This window comes from Dendronephthya gigantea, unplaced genomic scaffold (assembly GCF_004324835.1).
Source record: "Dendronephthya gigantea isolate DGI-Jeju-01 unplaced genomic scaffold, DenGig_1.0 000103F, whole genome shotgun sequence".
Classification (NCBI taxonomy): domain Eukaryota; kingdom Metazoa; phylum Cnidaria; class Anthozoa; order Malacalcyonacea; family Nephtheidae; genus Dendronephthya; species Dendronephthya gigantea.
Genome location: NW_021163113.1, coordinates 707,436 through 728,077, shown reverse-complemented (window position 1 = coordinate 728,077; position 20,642 = coordinate 707,436). Strand labels below are relative to the sequence as shown.

The 20,642-nt window shown below is 37.0% G+C and overlaps 3 protein-coding genes across 5 annotated transcripts in view; 1 reads left to right on the top strand and 2 right to left on the bottom strand.

Annotated features, from left to right (window-relative positions):
• Window positions 1-6,523: 6,523 nt before the first annotated feature.
• Window positions 6,524-9,817, bottom strand: LOC114534609 (kelch-like ECH-associated protein 1). Its single transcript, XM_028556071.1, has 2 exons — window positions 9,753-9,817; window positions 6,524-8,754 (listed from the first exon to the last, which is right to left on the bottom strand). Exon 2 carries the CDS (start codon window positions 8,739-8,741, stop codon window positions 7,095-7,097), a length of 1,647 nt encoding a protein of 548 aa, XP_028411872.1. The 5' UTR covers window positions 8,742-8,754; window positions 9,753-9,817; the 3' UTR covers window positions 6,524-7,094.
• A 622-nt stretch (window positions 9,818-10,439) lies between these two features.
• LOC114534629 (kelch domain-containing protein 8B-like) lies at window positions 10,440-19,425 on the bottom strand. 2 transcript variants are annotated; one of them, XM_028556100.1, is made up of 2 exons: window positions 19,167-19,425; window positions 10,440-12,111 (listed from the first exon to the last, which is right to left on the bottom strand). In XM_028556100.1, exon 2 carries the CDS (start codon window positions 12,096-12,098, stop codon window positions 10,449-10,451), a length of 1,650 nt encoding a protein of 549 aa, XP_028411901.1. In that variant the 5' UTR covers window positions 12,099-12,111; window positions 19,167-19,425; the 3' UTR covers window positions 10,440-10,448. The 2 variants fall into 2 exon arrangements, with proteins under 2 accessions (XP_028411901.1, XP_028411900.1); XM_028556099.1 differs by lacking the exon at window positions 19,167-19,425 and adding an exon at window positions 13,561-13,730.
• Window positions 17,321-20,642, top strand: part of LOC114534628 (dual specificity tyrosine-phosphorylation-regulated kinase 4-like) — a 19,827-nt gene continuing 16,505 nt past the window's right edge. For both annotated transcript variants that reach the window (XM_028556094.1, XM_028556098.1), the window contains exons 1-5: window positions 17,321-17,585; window positions 17,719-17,836; window positions 18,655-18,719; window positions 20,098-20,140; window positions 20,474-20,551. In XM_028556094.1, coding sequence (XP_028411895.1) covers window positions 17,560-17,585; window positions 17,719-17,836; window positions 18,655-18,719; window positions 20,098-20,140; window positions 20,474-20,551 — 330 coding nt within the window. In that variant the 5' untranslated portion in view covers window positions 17,321-17,559. The remainder of the gene's footprint in view (window positions 17,586-17,718; window positions 17,837-18,654; window positions 18,720-20,097; window positions 20,141-20,473; window positions 20,552-20,642) is intronic.

The following is a 20,642-nucleotide window of genomic DNA, read 5'->3' as shown; positions in this document are numbered from 1 at the left end:
ATGAAGCCATTTTTATCACATCTGAAAGAATTCATAAAAGTTGCAATGATTTCTCTACCCGCGTTAACAAAGAAAGTCGCAAAAGAATATATACCGTGTGTGAACAGCTTTGTTTTCGTCTAATGGCAAAAAGATCTGGCGCATGTTTTGCGGTTTATTTGTATATTTCGATGTTTCACCATTTTTTTTTTATTTCTGTTACATCATCATGGTTGTAGTATATCATTTACCAGATTATCTCGCGCTCATATTTTAGCCAATCAGCGCCCAAAAGGGTCAAAATTGAAACCATTTTGCAGTACTCAGTCGATTATATCTTTTGATTTTCTTTATAAAACTAGGCAAAATTTTGTGATTACGTTTAGTTAAAACACAGATAACTGTGGTTAAAAGTACTATAACTTTGACGTAAATTTGAACCGAAATAAAGTGTTTTTTTACCAATCAGCAGCGGGCGGAATCCCAGCCTTTCCTGCAATCTGACTGGCTGCAGCAGCGGGCGGAATTTTACGATATCTGACCACGGTCTGGTCTATATCTTATGCACGATAAATTGAAGTGAATTTTAGTAAATTAAAGCAAAGAGGTTTTATGTTTTTGTCGCCACTGCTGAGTCTGACTACACAATTATAATACGACCGAACGCCGCTTCTTGTAAAAAAATGAATACGTTATTTACCGTCTTGTTACCTCGAGAAAAGATTTTTCTATCCGAACCTCGCAGCCGGTAAATAACATATATAAATTTCAAAGAATATCAAGTTGTTTTAACTAAGAAATGGATTTTTATTCGACAACTAGTCCCAGTCCTTTCCCGCTTGCCACGGGATATCATGGTATATGATATGTAACGAGGTCGAAGCACGCGTCTCGCAGGGTTTATATATCCGAGGTAATTGATGTCGAAAATTTAGTATCTCTGAAACAATAACCCCATTTTACATCAGAACGCAACATTCATGACAATTATATATTTGAATGCCTAGTTGTTATGATTGTATTTCATATTCTATACAAGAAGAGATGATAGATGTAATTTGAAAAACAAATTTACGTTCTAATTGATTCCTACACGAGCAATGTTTTTCATTAAAGACCTTTAGCTTGACGTTTACGGCTAACGCGAAACCGCTATATGCCAAACAGCCAAACCACATACTGCATACACCCTGAGCCGTTCACGTATAAAATTTATACGGCGAATGTGAAACATATACGGCAAAGCTGAATTTGCTGCTTTTCTAAATACATCAGAAATAAATTTATTTTATTTTAAACGGTTCAATGTTCAAAAATCAAAAAGAAAAATGTTTATCTTGTACCAGTTCAATTTTATACGTATCAAAATTACTCGCCAGTGCAAGACCTCTGTATGATGGAAACGTGCAAAGAAAAACCGTTAGTCATAAACCGTTAGAAACCTCGATGTACTTTCTTCTTGGATCAAGATTGTTTATAAACACTTCTATTGCTATCATTCTGCTATGTTTATCTGGTGATATTGAAAGCAATCCTGGTCCTGCGTTTGAAATCGCTGGCTGTTTAAGACGGGGATTCAAAGTAAGTCATCTTAATGTGCGAAGTTTACTACCAAAGATTGACTCAATACGCCTGTTTATCAGCAAAAATCCATTTGACGTTTTTACTTTATCTGAAACTTGGCTTAAACCTACATGTACCGATGCAGAAATTAGCATACCAAACTATCTAATCACTCGTCAAGACCGTAAAGATAAAGCCGGTGGCGGAACAGCCATTTATATTAAGGAGAGTTTACCATATCGAACACGCGATGATTTATGTAGTAAAACAATCGAAACTTGTTGGATTGAGATTATACGACCTCATACGAAATCAATGTTAGTTTGCTCGGTTTATCGACCACCAGATTTCCCAATAAATCATTTTATAGAAGAACTAAACAAAGATCTCGCTAAAATCCCAGAAAATGCAGAAATTATTTTAATGGGTGATTTCAATGTCGACTACAAACAACGCTCAACGGACAAATCGCGCATACAAACCTTTGCGCGCGCTCACTCAATCGAACAAATCATCACGTCACCAACAAGAATCACGGAAAAAACGCAATCAATGATTGATTTGATTTTCGTGAACAATAATCCACGTGTTGTTTCTAGCGGAGTTTTTCCTTTGTCAATCAGCGATCATTCCCTGATATATTGCACAGTTAAAGCTGGTCTTTCTAAATCTGGCGGATGTTACAGAGACATTAACTATCGTTGCTATAAGAATTACAATGAAAACGAATTTAAAGATGATCTAGGAAAATCAGATTGGACATTCGTTAACTCGTCGAACCATATTGATGAAATTACCAATAAATTCTGTAAAACATTTTCTGAATCAGCCGATAAACATGCCCCTATGAAAAGCAAGAGAGTAAAATCTACCATACGAGGACCATGGTTGACCTCTGAACTACATAACCTAATGCGAGAACGCGACTTCCATCTAAAACATGCCCAAAAGTACAGTTCAGAATACCACTGGAGTACCTACCGCGATCTCAAAAATTACATAAACCAGCAAGTCAAGATATGTAAATCCAACTACTATCAAAATTTGATCAATGTCAATAGAGATAAACCGGACGAGCTTTGGAAAACAATTAATGAAGTCACCTCTCGTAATCCATCCAAAAGCACTCCCTCCTGTATTATCAGTGATAACGTCGCAGTAATCGACCCAAGTTGCATCGCAACAATCATGAACGACTACTTTTCATCTATAGGATCCACGCTTGCAAACAAGATCAAAGATTTGCTTAAACCCAAGTCAACTGAAACTCACGCTACACCATCGCATTCATTTAATTTCAAAAAAATTGAGGAAATATGTGTACTGCAGGAACTAAACAAATTAAGAACTAACAAAGCCACTGGTCTGGACGGAATTAGTGCCAAACTACTTAAAGATTCTGCCTATGTAATAGCACCATATTTGACCAAAATATTCAACCTTTCCCTACGCTGTGGCTCATTTCCCGAAATCTGGAAAAAGGGTAGAGTTACTCCAATTTTCAAATCTGGAGATCCAACTTCATCTAACAACTACCGACCAATAACTATCCTACCAACCTTGAGTAAGTTATTAGAACGTATCGTCCACCGTCAAGTTTACAATTACCTGCAGGAACATAAGTTAATTACTCCCCAACAATTCGGTTTTCGCCCTAAACTGTCAACAACTATTGCATTGGCACATTTTGCTGAGCAGATACTGGATAATCTCGATCACAAAAAGTTTACTGGTGCCGTCTCTATCGACCTAAAAAAAGCTTTTGATACCGTCGACCATACAATCTTATTGGAGAAATTGAAATCATTTGGCTTTTCTTCGACTGCTCTCGACTGGTTCTTCTCTTATCTATCAAACCGTACCCAAGTAACTATGATCAATAATTCAATATCCCACCCCAAGCTAGTTACTGTTGGAGTTCCTCAGGGAAGTATTCTTGGACCACTTCTCTTCCTGATTTATATCAATGATCTACCTGAATGCCTGACGCACTGCAAGTCGATACTTTATGCTGATGACACTCTCCTGTATTACTCTGCAGAGAGTATTTCAGAACTTCAGTCAAAACTCAACTCCGACCTGCAATCCCTTTCCTGTTATCTTAACAACAACCTCCTTACACTCAATTATGAAAAGACAAAGTTCATCATTTTTGCTGGTACTCGACGCCTACGATCCATATCTGAAATAAACATCTCTATTGGCAATCGTACTATAAAACAAGATGAATCGTTGAAATACCTGGGAATCACGATCACCGAAAACCTTACCTGGCATAAACATATTGAGAACCTAATGGGGAAAATTAACCAAAGATTGGGATTGCTGCGCCGTGTGAAATATTTCTTACCGCTGGATGCAAGACAAATTTTCTATACCTCGGCAATTTTACCACTATTCGACTATGCTGATATAATATGGGGCGATAAAAACAATTCTGAGCTTATGAATTCCCTACAAACCCTGGAAAATAAAGCAGCTAAATTGATTCTAGACCTCCCTCCTCTTTCGTCAGCAACAGAAGCACTCGCTACATTACACTGGTCAACACTCTCTTCTCGCAGATATAAACATCGATGTATCTTCATATACAAATGCACCAATGGACTGATCGATTTCGGCTTCAACCTAAGAACCAACAGAAGCGTCCATTCCCACAACACAAGGTCGTGTAACAACCTTCATCTTCCGAAAGTCAACACTAACTGGGGTAAACATAAACCTACATACCAAGCTTCTAAAGAATTCAACAACTTGAACGATTCCATCAGAAACTCTATCTCTCTGAGTCATTTTAAGTCGTCCCTGAAGTGACATTGACTGACACACTATATATAAATATTGTTAATTGCATGTCTCAATATGTTTTTTGTTTGTCTATGTCCATGTCCACGTCGTTGTCCTTGTCCTTTTTAATGTATGTGTATGTCTATGTCTATGATTATTAGAAAACGTAGAACATTTATTCATATGTTGTTATGTGGTATTTTAAAATTGTATATATGATAGAAGTTACGTTTAAATTATTATATTAGTAATATGATTGTATCATGCAGGACCCCACTGAAAAACACTATAAGGTGATGTGGGTATCCTGGTTAAATATAATAATAATAATAATAATAAATAGCCTATTGCTTCCTTACATTAGTGATAAACATCACAAATTTTTTGTAGAACGTTTGTAATTTAGCGAAATTGCCGCACACTCAAATATAGTGGAGTTAAAACGGAAACTTTGTTAGCGGCTTGGCGTTTGGTCAAGCTAAAGGCCTCTAATATATCGGTTTTGCATCAATAAACATGATTTTAAAATATATAAGCCATACCATTATAAAACGTCAAGGAATTAAGCCCTAAAATTTCGCATTTCGTTCTCAGACAAATTCAGCCTTTATAAATTTGAGTATCGCTTTCACAGAATATATATACGGCAAAAGAGCTGATAAAATAGTTGTGGTCCAGTATGGAATGAAGGTCTCACGGCGTTTGTTTCAACATCAACAATGTTAGTCATTTGAATTTAGGCGCATATAGCTAATCTTGCCCCATTTTGTTATTAAGAAGTCCACATTTGGCGCTGAAAACAAGGCTCAATCATAAAGAATTAAATGTTGTCTGCCGCAGTAAAGTTGTACATTATATACAGTGTTGTGGTTGACGAGAAGCATACGTTTGAGATATGAAAAATATTACTTTAAATTCGGTTCATTTCATTACCTTGTTTTCAACTTCCTCGTCTGAATCTACACTTTGTTTCGTATTCACATATCGCTTCAGTTTGTGATTTACCCAGTAGAAGCTGCAGAATTTGACCGTCCGAAATTGTAGACGAAATATTACAACATGTTGTTTTGTATGTTTAGTTTCAGTTTGAGTTGCATTCACCCCAATCGAGGATATCGTATTACACGGAAATTACGACATGGTGCAAACTAAGACTTCCTTTGTATATCTATATTGGCTCATTTCAAATTCAGGCGTTCGGGTCTGATAAGATTTCAGTAAATATTACATGACTTTCGAGCAGAAATTTTTCGACACTAATAAAGGGATACTAAATGGTTTTCTGTGCAGAGTTGCGTGATACTGCACGCAGAAAATTTCCAAGTGCAGTATCACGCAATCCTGCACGGAAAACCATTTAGTATTTTCTGTATAAAAAAACTACAATGAAACGACGGTCAAATTTCCAGCGCAAAGCGGCATTGTAAACTTTCCGTGCAGGATTGTCTCATACTGCACGCCTACGAACCAATCAAATTGCGTGTTTCATTGTAGTTATATAATTGGCATTCCTGCAGCCTCCAGACTCGGGTCAATATTAGGCACCATGAAAAGAATGTGGTATTATACTTCGTTTCTGCAGCCAATCCACCAGAGAAATGAATCGGATGATCCCTGTTGTCTAAAGAAAGGGGTATGAATATTGGAGCGATTAAAATAACCACTATCCCTTTCGTACAACGACAGTAAAGATATAGAAACAAACTAACGGTGCAGGCAGGATTGCGGGAAACTTTTTGTGAATGGTAATAAATTTGAACCAACGCAAAACAATGTATCCACTAGATTAACCCTTGCGACAGATTATCCATCTGTATAAACAGGCCCAAGTGCAGAGAGCACATAGCACATCAGAGGCCGTTGTACGAAGACCTACGAAAGCTGTTTAGCATCGGATACTATTTTTTTTATCATTGTAAAAAAGGTGTCTGAAAAAAAAACCCTGTAGATATTCACCCAATAATGAATAGAGAGCAGGGGCGCCGGAATATCGATAATGACGGGGGCAGATATTCATATATTCGTGTTCGCAGATCGTAAAAACAATCGATTTCAAAAGGAGTTAATAATGCAGAACACGAATATATGAATATCTGCCCCCGTTATTATCGATATTCCGGCGCCCCTGATAGAGAGACACATATACTTCAAGAGTAGGAAGGTTTAATTCAAATTTTAGCAAAACAGGAGCGATAGTAAAAAACACTGTATGGTGGATAGTGCTATCCGACCTTCGTAAAACCGGCTCCATGCAGAACATCAAATCTTGATAACCTGAACGCTCATGCCTTTAATTTCGTTCTACCCTTTACATACATGTAACGAAAATGCGCTAGTTTTAATCAATTACAAACACCACTAGTAACTTTGTCTGAAAATTATTAATCGATCCATTTACTTCACCAGCTGGGGCCGGTTGTATGAAAGCTGGATAGCGCTATCCACCGGATAGTGATTTTTTCAACCGTTCTAAAAATGCTCGAAAAGGGATAAAATTTTAGCTTGAAAGCAACAATTATTAAAGAGGATCCTCGATTTAGGAATACTGAGACTTAATCAAAGTTGTGGCAAATAACGGGCAATTTTGAAGCGATTGAAAAAACCACTATCCGGTGGATAGCGCTATCCGGCTTTCATACAACCGGCCCCAGGAGTATAAATTGGATCAATGTTATAAACTGTTTCATTGTTCTTGGAAATCAAAAGTCAATATTCGGCACTATACATTTAAATGATATAAAATGTTAAATATATACAGGACATGATTAACACACAACTGTTGTAGCTCCGTATCTTGCTTCTTGCATTTCCGGAAGTTCTTCCCAGGTGAAGGAGTCGAACCTGAAACTTTCGACAGACTTTAAAGAGTTTCCATTTTCATCGTATCCCCCAATGACGACCACAGTGTCACCAACGACTGCTGCAGCGCATCCTCTCCTCTTATACTTCATGTCTGGTAACATGTGGCTCTTCTGAGTTTTGATGTTATATATGAGTACTTTGTTCAATAACTTATTGCCATTCTCACTGCCTCCGATTAAAATCACTTTGTCATCACCCCACTTGACAGTGGCCATCCGATTCACAGGATAAGGCAGTGGCGCTAAATGACGACATTCATTCTTGACAATATCATACGACAAAACGCTTTTCAGATTCGACGAATCCCAACCTTTTTTCCCCCCAAGAATTACGATCGTGTTACCAAACAAGACAGCCCCATGTAGCCATCTACTCTCTGAAAGGGTAACCAACACTTTACTGGTATAAGGAGGAACAAGAGATATCTCAGTAATGTTAGCAGGTGTAAATGCAGTTCCATCATAACCTCCAATGACTATCAACCGCCCATTATACACAACACTGGAGTGTCCATACAAGGGCCCGCGTAACACTGCAGGATCATCTTCCCAAAATATGGACTGGTTTACATGGACATCTTTCAACGTTGATTTCTCCGTCGACTTTACTACCTTACCATTGCTAAAACCTCCACTGACAAGCATTTGATTGTTGTAAACGACAGAGGATGCGAAGTTACGGGGCTGTTTCATTGGTTGTAGTGGTAACCACTTTGCATTTGAGAGGCTGAACATTTCCACAGAATTTAAACTCTTACGATTATATCCCCCGGCAACGATAATCTTCGGCTCTCTTTCAGGTTCAACAGCTTCTGCGATACTTTTCTTTAGATCTTCCCGCTGCTGGGTCAATCTTTCCATTTGTTGTGCCACTTTCTCTAAACATTTCTTCATTTCTACATTGTCCGCTTCTAGCCGACGATTGCTTTCTTCCTGCTTGTTGAGTTGTTTTTGAACCATATCAGCGTTCGCCAGCACACTTTTCTCATTTCTATCCAACTTCATCTCATTTTGTTTCAAGGTTTCACTGACTTCATTCAACTTGAGGTTCATCACAGCCAAGTTTTCCTTAACTATATCCATCTCTTGGCTAAGTTCATTGCAGCTGTGACATTTCACACGGCGAAATTCACACACGGCCGTTTCATGATGCAATAAATCTTGCTTATCGACTTCCTGACCACAGCCTTCATTCGAGCAGACTGCTGGGGCAAACCCACAGTCCACAACATGCCTTTCAAGCTCTCCTAACTCCACAAATCTTTCACAACCACGATTGAAGAATTCACAGTGAATCTTTAATTCCGACAGTAGATTGGTTACGGTCCGCGATGCTCGAGTCAGGGTGTCAACAGTAAGTGGCTCAATACATGTGGGACATGTCTGAGAGTTCATGAGATGTCTGGTGATGCAACCTCTACAGAACATGTGTTCATTATGTCGACACATGACCGGGTCTTTGATGACGTTGTAGCAAATACCACAGTGAAAGCTCTGACCAACTGGATGTTGGAATCGCTCATCGTCATATCCGGTTTCGTACGAAGCCATTTTCTGTTTACATCTGAAAGAAATTGGATAGATTATAAAAGTCTGACATTACTTGTAGATTCTACTCAAAATAGTAGGTCACAAAACAATAAAAATTTACCGTTCAAAAATTAAACTTTATTCGGCAAATGTGAAATACATACTGCAAAGCTGGAATTTAATTGTTCGCTAAATACACGAGCAATAATGCATATTGCTTTCTTACATGACTTCTTAAATAACACGAGGTTTATGTTGAACTTTTTTGATTTAACGAAATTGTTGCACACTCTAAGGGTGGACTTCCACTTACAGAGAAATAGTTCGCTAGCGAAATATTTGCATATTTTCTTTTGAATCGAGAGCGGTAATGTAGAATTAATTTATTTATGCTGTTGAAATTCGAAAGAAAACATGCCAATATTTCGCTAGCGAACTATTTCTCTGTAAGTGGAAATCCAGCCTTAGATAGTGTAGGTAAGACACGCACGATGTTGGGTAGCGGCTTGGCGTTTGCCGTAGACACAAATCGATCTTTAAAGCTGGTTTACATACAACATAATTCGTCGTAATTCACATGTCGTAATTTGTTGAAATTTGTTCATATTTGGTTTTCATATGTCGGATTTCGTAAAATTTTCGTATAACAACTAATTACGACATGTAAATTGTGACGAATTATGCCATACGAAAACCAGACTGAAGGCTACTAAGGCCAGTTTCAGAAGTCGAAGTTCGCATGCGCCGAACCTAATGTTAATGCATGACTAAAGTCTTTGCATTCGATTCGGCACATTAAATGTTCGTCGTCTGAAACGGGCGTAATGCCAGTGAATACCAACACACATATCTTGTCCTCCGGAGTTACGTCTTTATCGCGCTGAAAATACTTCACAATCCATAAAGAAAATATCGTTGTTGGCCAAAAATTGTACATTCCCTACAGTGTGATGGTTAACGAGGGGCAGTCGTTTGTGAGTAGATTAGGAATTTAACTTCCTGAAATGTATTGCTTCGAAATTGGTTCTTTACCTTGCTGTAAATTCGTTCAACTGGATCTAGACACTTGTCTTGTATTTCCATATCCCAATAATTTGAAATACTGATTCTGATTTAACCAAAAAAGCTACAGAAATAAGCCATTTAAAAGACAAGACGATATATTTCGACGTGTTAAGGCGGATTTGCATATTTACATGCTTTCTTTTGAATTTTAACAGCATAAATAAATTAGTTCGACTTGACTGTTCTCAATTCAAAAGAAAATATGCAAAATTTCGCTAGCGAACGATTTCGCTGTAAGTGGAAATCCACCTTTATGAATATTGAACATCTGAAATAGGTAAATTTGCATGCAAGGTGAAATGGTCTATTGTTAATTTTTTCAAGCGTCATCCACTGGAGAGAGTGATATCAGCCTAGAGACAGATCATCCATCCAGACAAACAGGCACTAATACAAAGAGAATAATTATAGTATGTCCAGTCATTAAAATGAACTGGTTTAATCGGTTACACACACCACTAGTCTGTTTTTTCTGAAATATTATTTCTATAACAATTGATTTACTTCACAAGCACGAGTATAAACCGGATCAATGTCATAAACTGTTTCATTGTTCTTTGAAAATCAAATGTCAATATATATATATATATATATATATATATATATATATATATATATATATATATATATATATATATAAAAATATATGCAGGACATAATTAATTAACATACAACTGTTGCAGCTCCGTCTCTTGCTTCTTGCATATCGGGAAGTTCTTCCCAGGTGCATGAATCGAACCTGAAACTTTCGACAGACTTTAAAGAGTTTCCTCTTTCATCTTGTCCCCCCATAACAACCACAGTGTCACCAACGACTGCGGCAGCACATCCTCTCCTCTTATACTTCATGTCTGGTAACATGTGGCTCTTCTGAGTCTTGATGTTATACACAAGTACTTTGCTCAATAACTTACCGCTATAGTTACTGCCTCCGATTAAAATCACTTTGTCATCACCCCACTTGACAGTGGCCATTCGATTCATAGAATAAAGCAATGGCGCTAAATGACGACATTCATTCTTGACAATATCATACAACAGAACGGATTTCAGATTCGACGAACTATCCCAACCTTTTTTCCCCCCAAGAATTGCGATCGTGTTACCAAACAAGACAGCCCCATGTAGCCATCTACTTTCTGACAGGGTAGCCAATACTTTACTGGAATAAGGAGGAACAAGAGATATCTCAGCAATGTTAGCAGGTGTAAATGCAGTTCCATCATAACCTCCAATGACTATCAACCGCCCATTATACATAACACTGGAGTGTCCATACAAGGGCCCACGTAACACTTCAGGATCGTCTTCCCAAAATATGGACTGGTTTACATGGACATCTTTCAACGTTAATTTCTCCGTCGACTTTACTGCCCTACCATTGGTAAAACCTCCAATAACAAGCATTTGATTGTTGTAAACGACAGAGGATGCAAAATGACGGCTTTGTTTCATTGGGTGTAGTGGTAACCACTTTCCATTTGAGAGGCTGAACATTTCCACAGAATTTAAACTCCCAGCATTATATCCCCCAGCAACGATAATTCTCGGCTCTCTTTCAGGTTCAACAGCTTCTGCGATACTTTTCTTTAGATCTTCCCGCTGCTGGGTCAATCTTTCCATTTGTTGTGCCACTTTCTCTAAACATTTCTTCATTTCTACATTGTCCGCTTCTAGCCGAAGATTGCTTTCTTCCTGCTTGTTGAGTTGTTTTTGAACCATCTCAACGTTCACCAGCACACTTTTCTCATTTCTATCCAACTTCTTCTCATTTTGTTTCAAGGTTTCACTGACTTCATTCAACTTGAGGTTCATCACAGCCAAGTTTTTCTTAACTATATCCATCTCTTGGCTGATTTCATTGCAACTGTGACATTTCACACGGCGAAATTCACACACGGCCGTTTCATGATGCAATAAATCTTGCTTATCGACTTCCTGACCACAGCCTTCATTCGAGCAGACTGCTGGGGCAAACCCACAGTCCACAACATGCCTTTCAAGCTCTCCTAACTCCACAAATCTTTCACAACCACGATTGAAGAATTCACAGTGAATCTTTAATTCCGACAGTAAATTGGTTACGGTCCGCGATGCTCGAGTCAGGGTGTCAACAGTAAGTGGCTCAATACATGTGGGACATGTCTGAGAGTTCATGAGATGTCTGGTGATGCAACCTCTACAGAACAAATGTTCATTATGTCGACACATGACCGGGTCTTTGATGACATTGTAACAAATACCACAGTGAAAGCTCTGACCAACTGGATGTTGGAATCGCTCATCGTCATATCCGGTTTCGTATGAGGCCATTTTCTGTTTACATCTAAAAGGATTCATAAAAGCTAGAATGATATCTCTACCTTTACAAAGAAAGTGATATCTCTGCCTTTACAAAGGAATATATACCGTATATGAGCGGGTTTGTTTTCGTCTAATGGCAAAAAGGTCACATTAAAGCAAAGGATCTCCAATCCGGTTTTCGCATGTTTTGAGGTATATTTACATTTCGATGTTTCGCTGGGAATTAGTGTATTTTGGAGTTAAGGCTGTGGTACAATATGCAATTTTCCTTGAGAGACGTATAAATTTGGAAATGTTGGAAATGCTCAGAAAACGTTAGCAGAGCATAAGAAATGTTCGTATTTGACAACTTTAGATGCCTCAGGAGTTGAATTGCATTCCAAGTGGCAGGGAAAGTCTTTCTTGCACATTTTGCCAAGCAGATTGCCTTTTCATTGCCTCGTACCCAGAGGCTTTACTTGAAAACATATCACAATTTTATCAACCTCCCCAAGCACAACCCCGCGTTCGATTTTTCTCAGCTCACCTCTGTTACAAATTAATGCAACGTTATATGCTTTCAACTAAAGTGCCTGGGTATACGAGGGTATAGCTAATGCAAGTCAATATTGCTACGGCAATGGACCTTATGCATAATGACAAAACACACACTCTGACGCGCAAGAATACCAATAAGAGTTTGCTAATATTTTAAAAAGATTTCCTTAGATGGAGTAAAACCGCAGATAGTTTTCTCAAAAGTTCGTATGAATTCCTGTTTTAATTTTCTAAATCGAAGTCTTTAGATGTTTTTGGTTTTAAACATGTCTAAAAGCATGGAAACTTCAGGATAATGTAGTTCAATCGTTGGTGACTATTAGGTTGTAGTTTTTGTGGCATTTCTTTATTTAATTTTTGACATAACATAATTATATATTGTGAAACTCTTTCCTATACCTTGCCATTATATGTATATAGACTAAGTAAACAAAGTATAAGCGCGACACACCCGCGAGTATCACACGCGCAAGTCAAAGTCTGGGTTGCCTATGGTGAGCCCTAAAATTTCGCATTGTGTTCTCAGATAAATTCATCCTCGATAACTTTTAATTTCCCCTCTCCTGAGTCATTTTATTAACAGAATATATACCGTAATATACGACAAAAGAGTTAATAGTCGTGGTCCAGTATAGAATGAAGCTCTCACGGCGGTTGATTCAACATAACAATGCTAGTCAATTGAATCTAGCGAAATCTCTGGCAAATATCTTCGCGCATATATGCGAATCTTGCCCCATTTTGCTATTATAAAGTTCACCTTCGGCGCATTAGAGAAGCTTAGAGAAGGCTGAACTGTTGTATGCCGCGTAAAGTTGTACATTCCACAATCCACATATATATATTGCCGTTTGCCGAGGCTGACGTGAAGCAGACGTTTGGATGGTAATACTAAAACTTCCTGGAAAATATTACTTTAAATTCGGTTCATTACCTTGGCGTCAGTATCTTCGACTGAATCTTGGATTTGTTTCGTATTTACATCCTGCCTCAATTTATGATTTACCAGTAGAAACTACACAATTTGTTCCATTGCAAACGAAATATTTCGACATGTCTGTGTGTTTAGTTTCATTTTGAGTCGCATACACCCCAATCGAGGATATCGTATTACACGGAAATTACGACATGGTGCAAACTAAGTATATATATTGACGCCCCTTGCCAAAACTGGAGCACTCTCTCCCCCCTTGAAAATGGTATATTAAGACGTGGGTGGATTTGGAAAGCAACCACTAGTGTACATGTTAGGAAGCCATTTTCAATTTGTAATAGAATACACACGGTATCGGCTTCATTTACCAAAAGCAGTCTATAAATTTTGATCACTTTTGTGAAACTGTATTTATAACGACAGTATTACTTCACGTCCCCGTCGTAGGCGCCAGGGACAGGGTGGCTAATTTTTTGCATCGTGCAATGGCGGGAAAATTTCGCGCCAGTTTAATTCGGGTTTTTAAACCAATTAAGGCCTGTTTCAAACGTCGCATTTTGCATGTGTCGAATACAATTGTTTGAATTATCTGCATGCGAAATGCGACGTATGAAACAATTGAATTCGCTGTTTTTAATTGCGGTCGACCGTGATGCTAAATTCGACTGTTCCGGTCGCATTATGCGAGCTGGGTGCGACGTGGTTTCATAGGTCGTATTTTGCATGTGTCGAATTCAATTCGCTTGAAGAAAAAGACAAAGAACGTCATGCATGTTATGATATTGAAAGGCATAAGTAAGGAAATATGGAGGCCGTAGACAAAAGAAATGAACCAGAACAATAATATTGCATTACGTGTGCATGAAAGTTGACAAAATACATTTGCCTACCGCGACTGTTTAAAATCGTTGCGCAGTACACGAACAAAACGAAGAATCCCAATCCCAAGGCTGGCTTACTGGAAGCGGCTGGGAAGCAATTGGATATTGCATAAAGTGCAATATATTTAGGCAAAAATATGAGAAAATAATAGCAAGAAAAGGATTTCTAAAAATATGACATTTTTTATTTACGCCTAAGCGGAATGTCGCTGATCATAAGGAATAGAGCCCGCAACTATTTGAATTGAGCACATGCGAAATGCGACGTTTGAAATGACGGTCGGATTATTGTTTTAGGGTCGAATCTAATTAGAATTGTATTCGACGCGGCATATGGTAAAACATGGACTGGACTGGACTAGTAAAAGGTGGACTGGACTCATTAGTAAAAGGTGGACTGGACCGATATAGCCCCGATTAGTAAAAGGTGGACTGGACATGGACTGGACTCGTTAGTAAAAGGTGGACTGGACTCGTTAGTAAAAGGTGGACTCTAACCGGAAGCAACGAAACACCATTCCGGAAATGAATACGTAAACAATATTCAGGGGGAGATAAACACTAAAAAGTACCAAAAAACACTATTAGGCATTCAATATTTTATGATTTCGTACCAATGTACACAAAACAAAGACTTTATTTTGGTTATTTACCGTCAATCCATGTAATGATTATTCTTAACTTAACGGTAAGCAACTCCCCTAGCATCAATTTATATCAAAACTTTCTACTCAAGACTTTCGTATAAGGAGCTATAAACATATCGGTGATATATATCGACCGTCGTCTATACGATTTCATACGAAGAGTAGATATAAAAGAGGGTTCACTCTTCGAAATTCCAATAATTTAGCATCAATGATTAGATATATATCTACTCTTTGGTTATATCCATCCCGGGATAACAACAATGAGAACTAAGAAATTGCAAAGTGCAAGTATTTTTCATGGGCTGTGCTGCTACAAACTTTTAAATAAATATATGGGTTTGACTTTTGGCATACTGTTCCAGTACGATTAGCCACTTCCTAATTTTTTTACTTTTACAATTTGATTTCTTATTTTTTGTAGATTTTCTGCAGGTTTGCATTAATGCATAGTATAAAATATATTTTAGTTTATGTGAACACACAACATGAATATTTATTGCCAAATATTAATACAAGTTATTAATATAAAACTATAATTTACCTCCATACGACTACACAAAATGTGTCTATTTATTTTTTTTGACATCAATTATTAACTCAGTGAGACTTTTGCCAGAACTAGCTAGTGCAGATGTCTATTATAAACACAATAAATAAATAACATAAAAGGCCAACCGACCAATATTTTTTTGTTGGATTACAGATTTTGCTCTCTAATATCAGAGGGCGGTGGGTGAAAAAGACAAAAAAAGGAATTAATTTCCCAATCTCTTACCAACCCTGTATTTATTAAAACAAACTCCACAGGTATTAATAGTACAATGTGAAGACAAGTAAAGATGATATTTGAAAGTATGTCAATGTATTTTGGGCAATATTACTTTCAAAATGATACTAAGTACTTTCTAAAATATGGTTGTGAGATGACAAAAATAAAACATGAAAACTAATGGTAGCATTTTATTTAATTTCTTTTTAAAAAAACAAGGTAAAGGAAATCTGTAATCCAACTTATTTATTGTGTTTATAATAGACATCTGCACTAGCTAGTTCTGGCAAAAGTCTCACTGAGTTAATAATTGATGTCAATAAAAAAATAAATAGACACATTTTGTGTAGTCGTATGGAGGTAAATTATAGTTTTATATTAATAACTTGTATTAATATTTGGCAATAAATATTCATGTTGTGTGTTCACATAAACTAAAATATATTTTATACTATGCATTAATGCAAACCTGCAGAAAATCTACAAAAAATAAGAAATCAAATTGTAAAAGTAAAAAAATTAGGAAGTGGCTAATCGTACTGGAACAGTATGCCAAAAGTCAAACCCATATATTTATTTAAAAGTTTGTAGCAGCACAGCCCATGAAAAATACTTGCACTTTGCAATTTCTTAGTTCTCATTGTTGTTATCCCGGGATGGATATAACCAAAGAGTAGATATATATCTAATCATTGATGCTAAATTATTGGAATTTCGAAGAGTGAACCCTCTTTTATATCTACTCTTCGTATGAAATCGTATAGACGACGGTCGATATATATCACCGATATGTTTATAGCTCCTTATACGAAAGTCTTGAGTAGAAAGTTTTGATATAAATTGATGCTAGAAGAGTTGCTTACCGTTAAGTTAAGAATAATCATTATATGGATTGACGGTAAATAACCAAAATAAAGTCTTTGTTTTGTGTACATTGGTACGAAATCATAAAATATTGAATGCCTAATAGTGTTTTTTGGTACTTTTTAGTGTTTATCTCCCCCCTGAATATTGTTTACGTATTCATTTCCGGAATGGTGTTTCGGTGCTTCCGGTTAGAGTCCACCTTTTACTAACGAGTCCAGTCCACCTTTTACTAATGAGTCCAGTCCACCTTTTACTAGTCCAGTCCAGTCCATGTTTTACCATATGCCATTCGACGCATGCAAAATGCGACGTTTGAAACAGGCCTAAAAGCCACATGGGATGCTCGAAAAATAAACAAAGAATTCTGAAATGTAACAATTATGCTACTCCTAATAACTGAAATATACGTGCACGAAATGTTTTAAAACAAACTATAAACAAAGATTTACGATGTGAACGCCGGTCGTTTCACAAACGAGGCAAAAAGTGATTGTTGAACAATTTATAATGAGCAATTATTGTTTAATTAACGTGTTTACACGCGCGCGTAACTTTCTGACCTGCCAACTTGTAAGCATAGCAACAAAGAATGTTTGAATTTCCCCTCAAAGATTAAAGTGTTTGAACGCAATAATTTTGTGTAAACGACTCGAAAATGCAAGGATTAAATATGATGGAATTGAAGCGCTTATCGTATTTTTGGATCAAACCGCATTTGGGAAGATAAACGATTACTTTTTCGTGACAGTATATTATTTGCTTTCCTGTGTTGGCTGTGTAAAGACATTTCCATGCAAGTTATTGCAAGAATTTCTACAATCTCAATAACCTCATGGATTACAAATCATCGGACCGAAGGTGAGCTCAACGATTCTGTGATGAATTAGGCATTTAAAGCAAACGATAAATCGCTTGGTTTTCGAAATATATTTATTTATCTATTTATTTATATTTATCTATCTGTTTTATCATGATTTCAATAATTTACTAGACTAAAACAGACGGGGAAGTCAAAGGGCCTGTCTGATCACCAAAAACTGTTAAAGGATCGCGGCCAACAACTGCCTCTCTTGAAGAAAATCAAGGCTGCGCCTTCGTTAGGAAAAAGTGTGAGTATGTCCAATGGAGTATTAGCTCAAGATTTTAAATTGCATCACGTGAATAGTGGATGATGTCTTGTGAGACAACATTAGTAGCAAATTAACAGCAAAACCTACTCGTATCCAGGGTCAATATTGCAGTACTGCCATCTCGCCCAATGAACTATGTTTACCTTCATTATTTTGATCTCCCCCATGGACATATATGACCAATAAAAAGGGGGGTTTTGAGATGAATTTACTTCAGGGGGTTGACTACCCCTATATAGCTATACCTAGGGGGGCAAATTTCGGGGATTAGATATTGTGGTGTATTTGGAAGTTTATAGTCTCTTCTGTCTAAAAATCTAGGTAGTACCTTATCATTTCATCTTATTTTTAAACAAACATACATTTTAATAGCCCTGCATAAAAGCTAGTGCATGTTTGTAACCCAACTCATGCCTGGCAACTGGTCTAACGAAACCACCCTGGATCCATAATCAGCACTTTTATTTATTTATTTATTACATACTATTAATATGTTTATTAATTATACATTAATAATTACTATGTGCCAGATTTTAGCAGATAATAGTAACAGAATTCACAAATTAATAGGGTAGCTCAGCAGTTATTTGCCTTTCTCTAGGTTTCAATTTTTTATTTAATATAATTTTAAAAAGCAGCTGCACTACAAAGTGTGTTCATATTACGACATACAATATAAATAACCAGATTAATAGGAGGGTTGTATCAAATTTTTGTTTAATAATTTACCACAATCAAGAAAGGCAATAAGACTTATTTAATCAGAGGCTTATTTAATCAGGGGCCTTTTTACTTAGGGGCTGAAAGATCCATTCAAGAAAATTCCGAGTGCTAAAAAGCTTGTGAAAGACAGTTATTTTGGGTAGGTTTTGCATCTTTAATTGCATAACTACTTAATATATTGACCTTATGTGTAAGTTATAAAGGGCTGTTGAGACTGCAGCTCACCCCAATTATTATCAAATCATCAGATATGGATCACATCAGAGGTTAGTGAATTGTGAATAGAAAGCATCTCATTTCTTGCAGGATAAAGGTGCTGATTGTCAAAGCTGCATGGTATAAAAAGGGCACTTTTAATCCTTTGAAAAATTTGCAGAGACATGTGCCACCTATTCCCCCCCTATAACCACGCCCCTGCGTGGGGATTTATTTAAAACATATCCCACTAAGTACTTCATGCAGCTACCCACTGGAGAAAGTATTTCTTGCGGATATGTGTGAAACATTTTAATGACTGAAAATATCAATATGTAGTAACTACACTATTATTATTATTATGAAGAAAATGATATAGCAGAGTACATACCTTGTTTACCGCCTTCAACAATGGCGCCATTGCGTTCAAGCTCTCCTTCAAATTTCTAAACTTAGTTAGTAAACATCGTTATAGTTGTTGCCATTCATTTCGTAATTTAAGAATTACAATAAGTTGTTTTTATTCAATCGGATCTGGAGTTTGGGTCTGTTTCAGCAATTCACGTGTTGTTGCGAATCTTGGCCGTGAGTTCATACTGTGTGAAAGGACTTGGTTCTAGCCGGAAACGTACTTCCAATATTTGATTGCAGGGTAGCCTTCAACCTCGTACCCAGGGTCTTTACTCGTGGTGGTGGGGTACTCCCCACCACCACGAGTAAAGACCCTGGGTACGAGGTTGGGTAGCCTTTTATTTTAGCCAAATGATCTATTAAATTGTTACAATTATTAAAATGAAATATACGACCCGTTTTTAGTTAGATGAAATGCACATGAGTTTCGAGTCATGCTAACGGCGGTCCAATCTCCATCCTCCCCGCATGTCGGACATGCCCTCTCCCCCGCGCCCCCTCCCTTGTTGACACGGAGAAAGTCAACATCAGTTTTTCAATCAAAATAGAAAATTAGGACTGTTGAACGAACTTCATGGAGAATCTTTGGTGTTTTCGAGATGTCCATCTGTTACAGCAGGGGGGGGGAGCGTTTAACGTAAGGTCTTTACAATTGTGAACTGGGTGGAATTCAGTGATGTTATTACATTTTAATATGTTGTGAACTACATTTTAATATTCTAATATGCTGTGAAGGAAAAATCACTTTCAGTCTCCCCTCCTAGCTTAAAAACCTTGCGTACAGGCTTTCATCGATATCCTCAAGATGGCATTGTTCCGTTTCGGAGTTCGTTAATTTCTTTCCATTTCTTACGAGTTTTAAATATGCATTAATAATACCTTTTATCCACCCAATTTTTTTACAATTACAGCATTCCCCAGCATCACGGAGAGAATAAAAGACATATTCAGAAGGTGAGAAAACTTAGGAATTCTTATCGATAAAGAACTAGACATGCACCTAATTAAGCTGTCCCAAAAAACTTCAAAACCATTGAAATCCCCCATAACATTACCCGTTACCTTACAAATTTCGAAGTAACAATCGCCGATTTTCTCTGTGAAAAACTAAAAATTAACAGCAGAAAAAGCTCCACTGACAAACATTAAATTCTCCCTCATTCGCTTTTTGAATTCGTTATAATTCAAATTACAAATGAAATTATATTTTAGTGAAGTGTAATTATCTTTTAGTGAAGTGTAATCATATATCATTATTTTTTTTCATTTTAATTACATTTCACGTAGAAATTTGACATTTATGACTTGAAAGATGGTTTACCCCATTTGCCGAAAGCAAGCAAAGACATCAATAATCAGGAACAAGTACGTCTGCATATTATCTTTAACATAATTAATATACTTTTTTAATATACAGATAGTCTGATCTTACACGGAGTTTGATTGGCTCGATAGT

Bases quoted from the DNA above. Each gene is read 5' to 3' on its own strand.
- LOC114534609 (XM_028556071.1), bottom strand. From the start codon at position 8,741: ATGGCTTCGTACGAAACCGGATATGACGATGAGCGATTCCAACATCCA.
- LOC114534629 (XM_028556100.1), bottom strand. From the start codon at position 12,098: ATGGCCTCATACGAAACCGGATATGACGATGAGCGATTCCAACATCCA.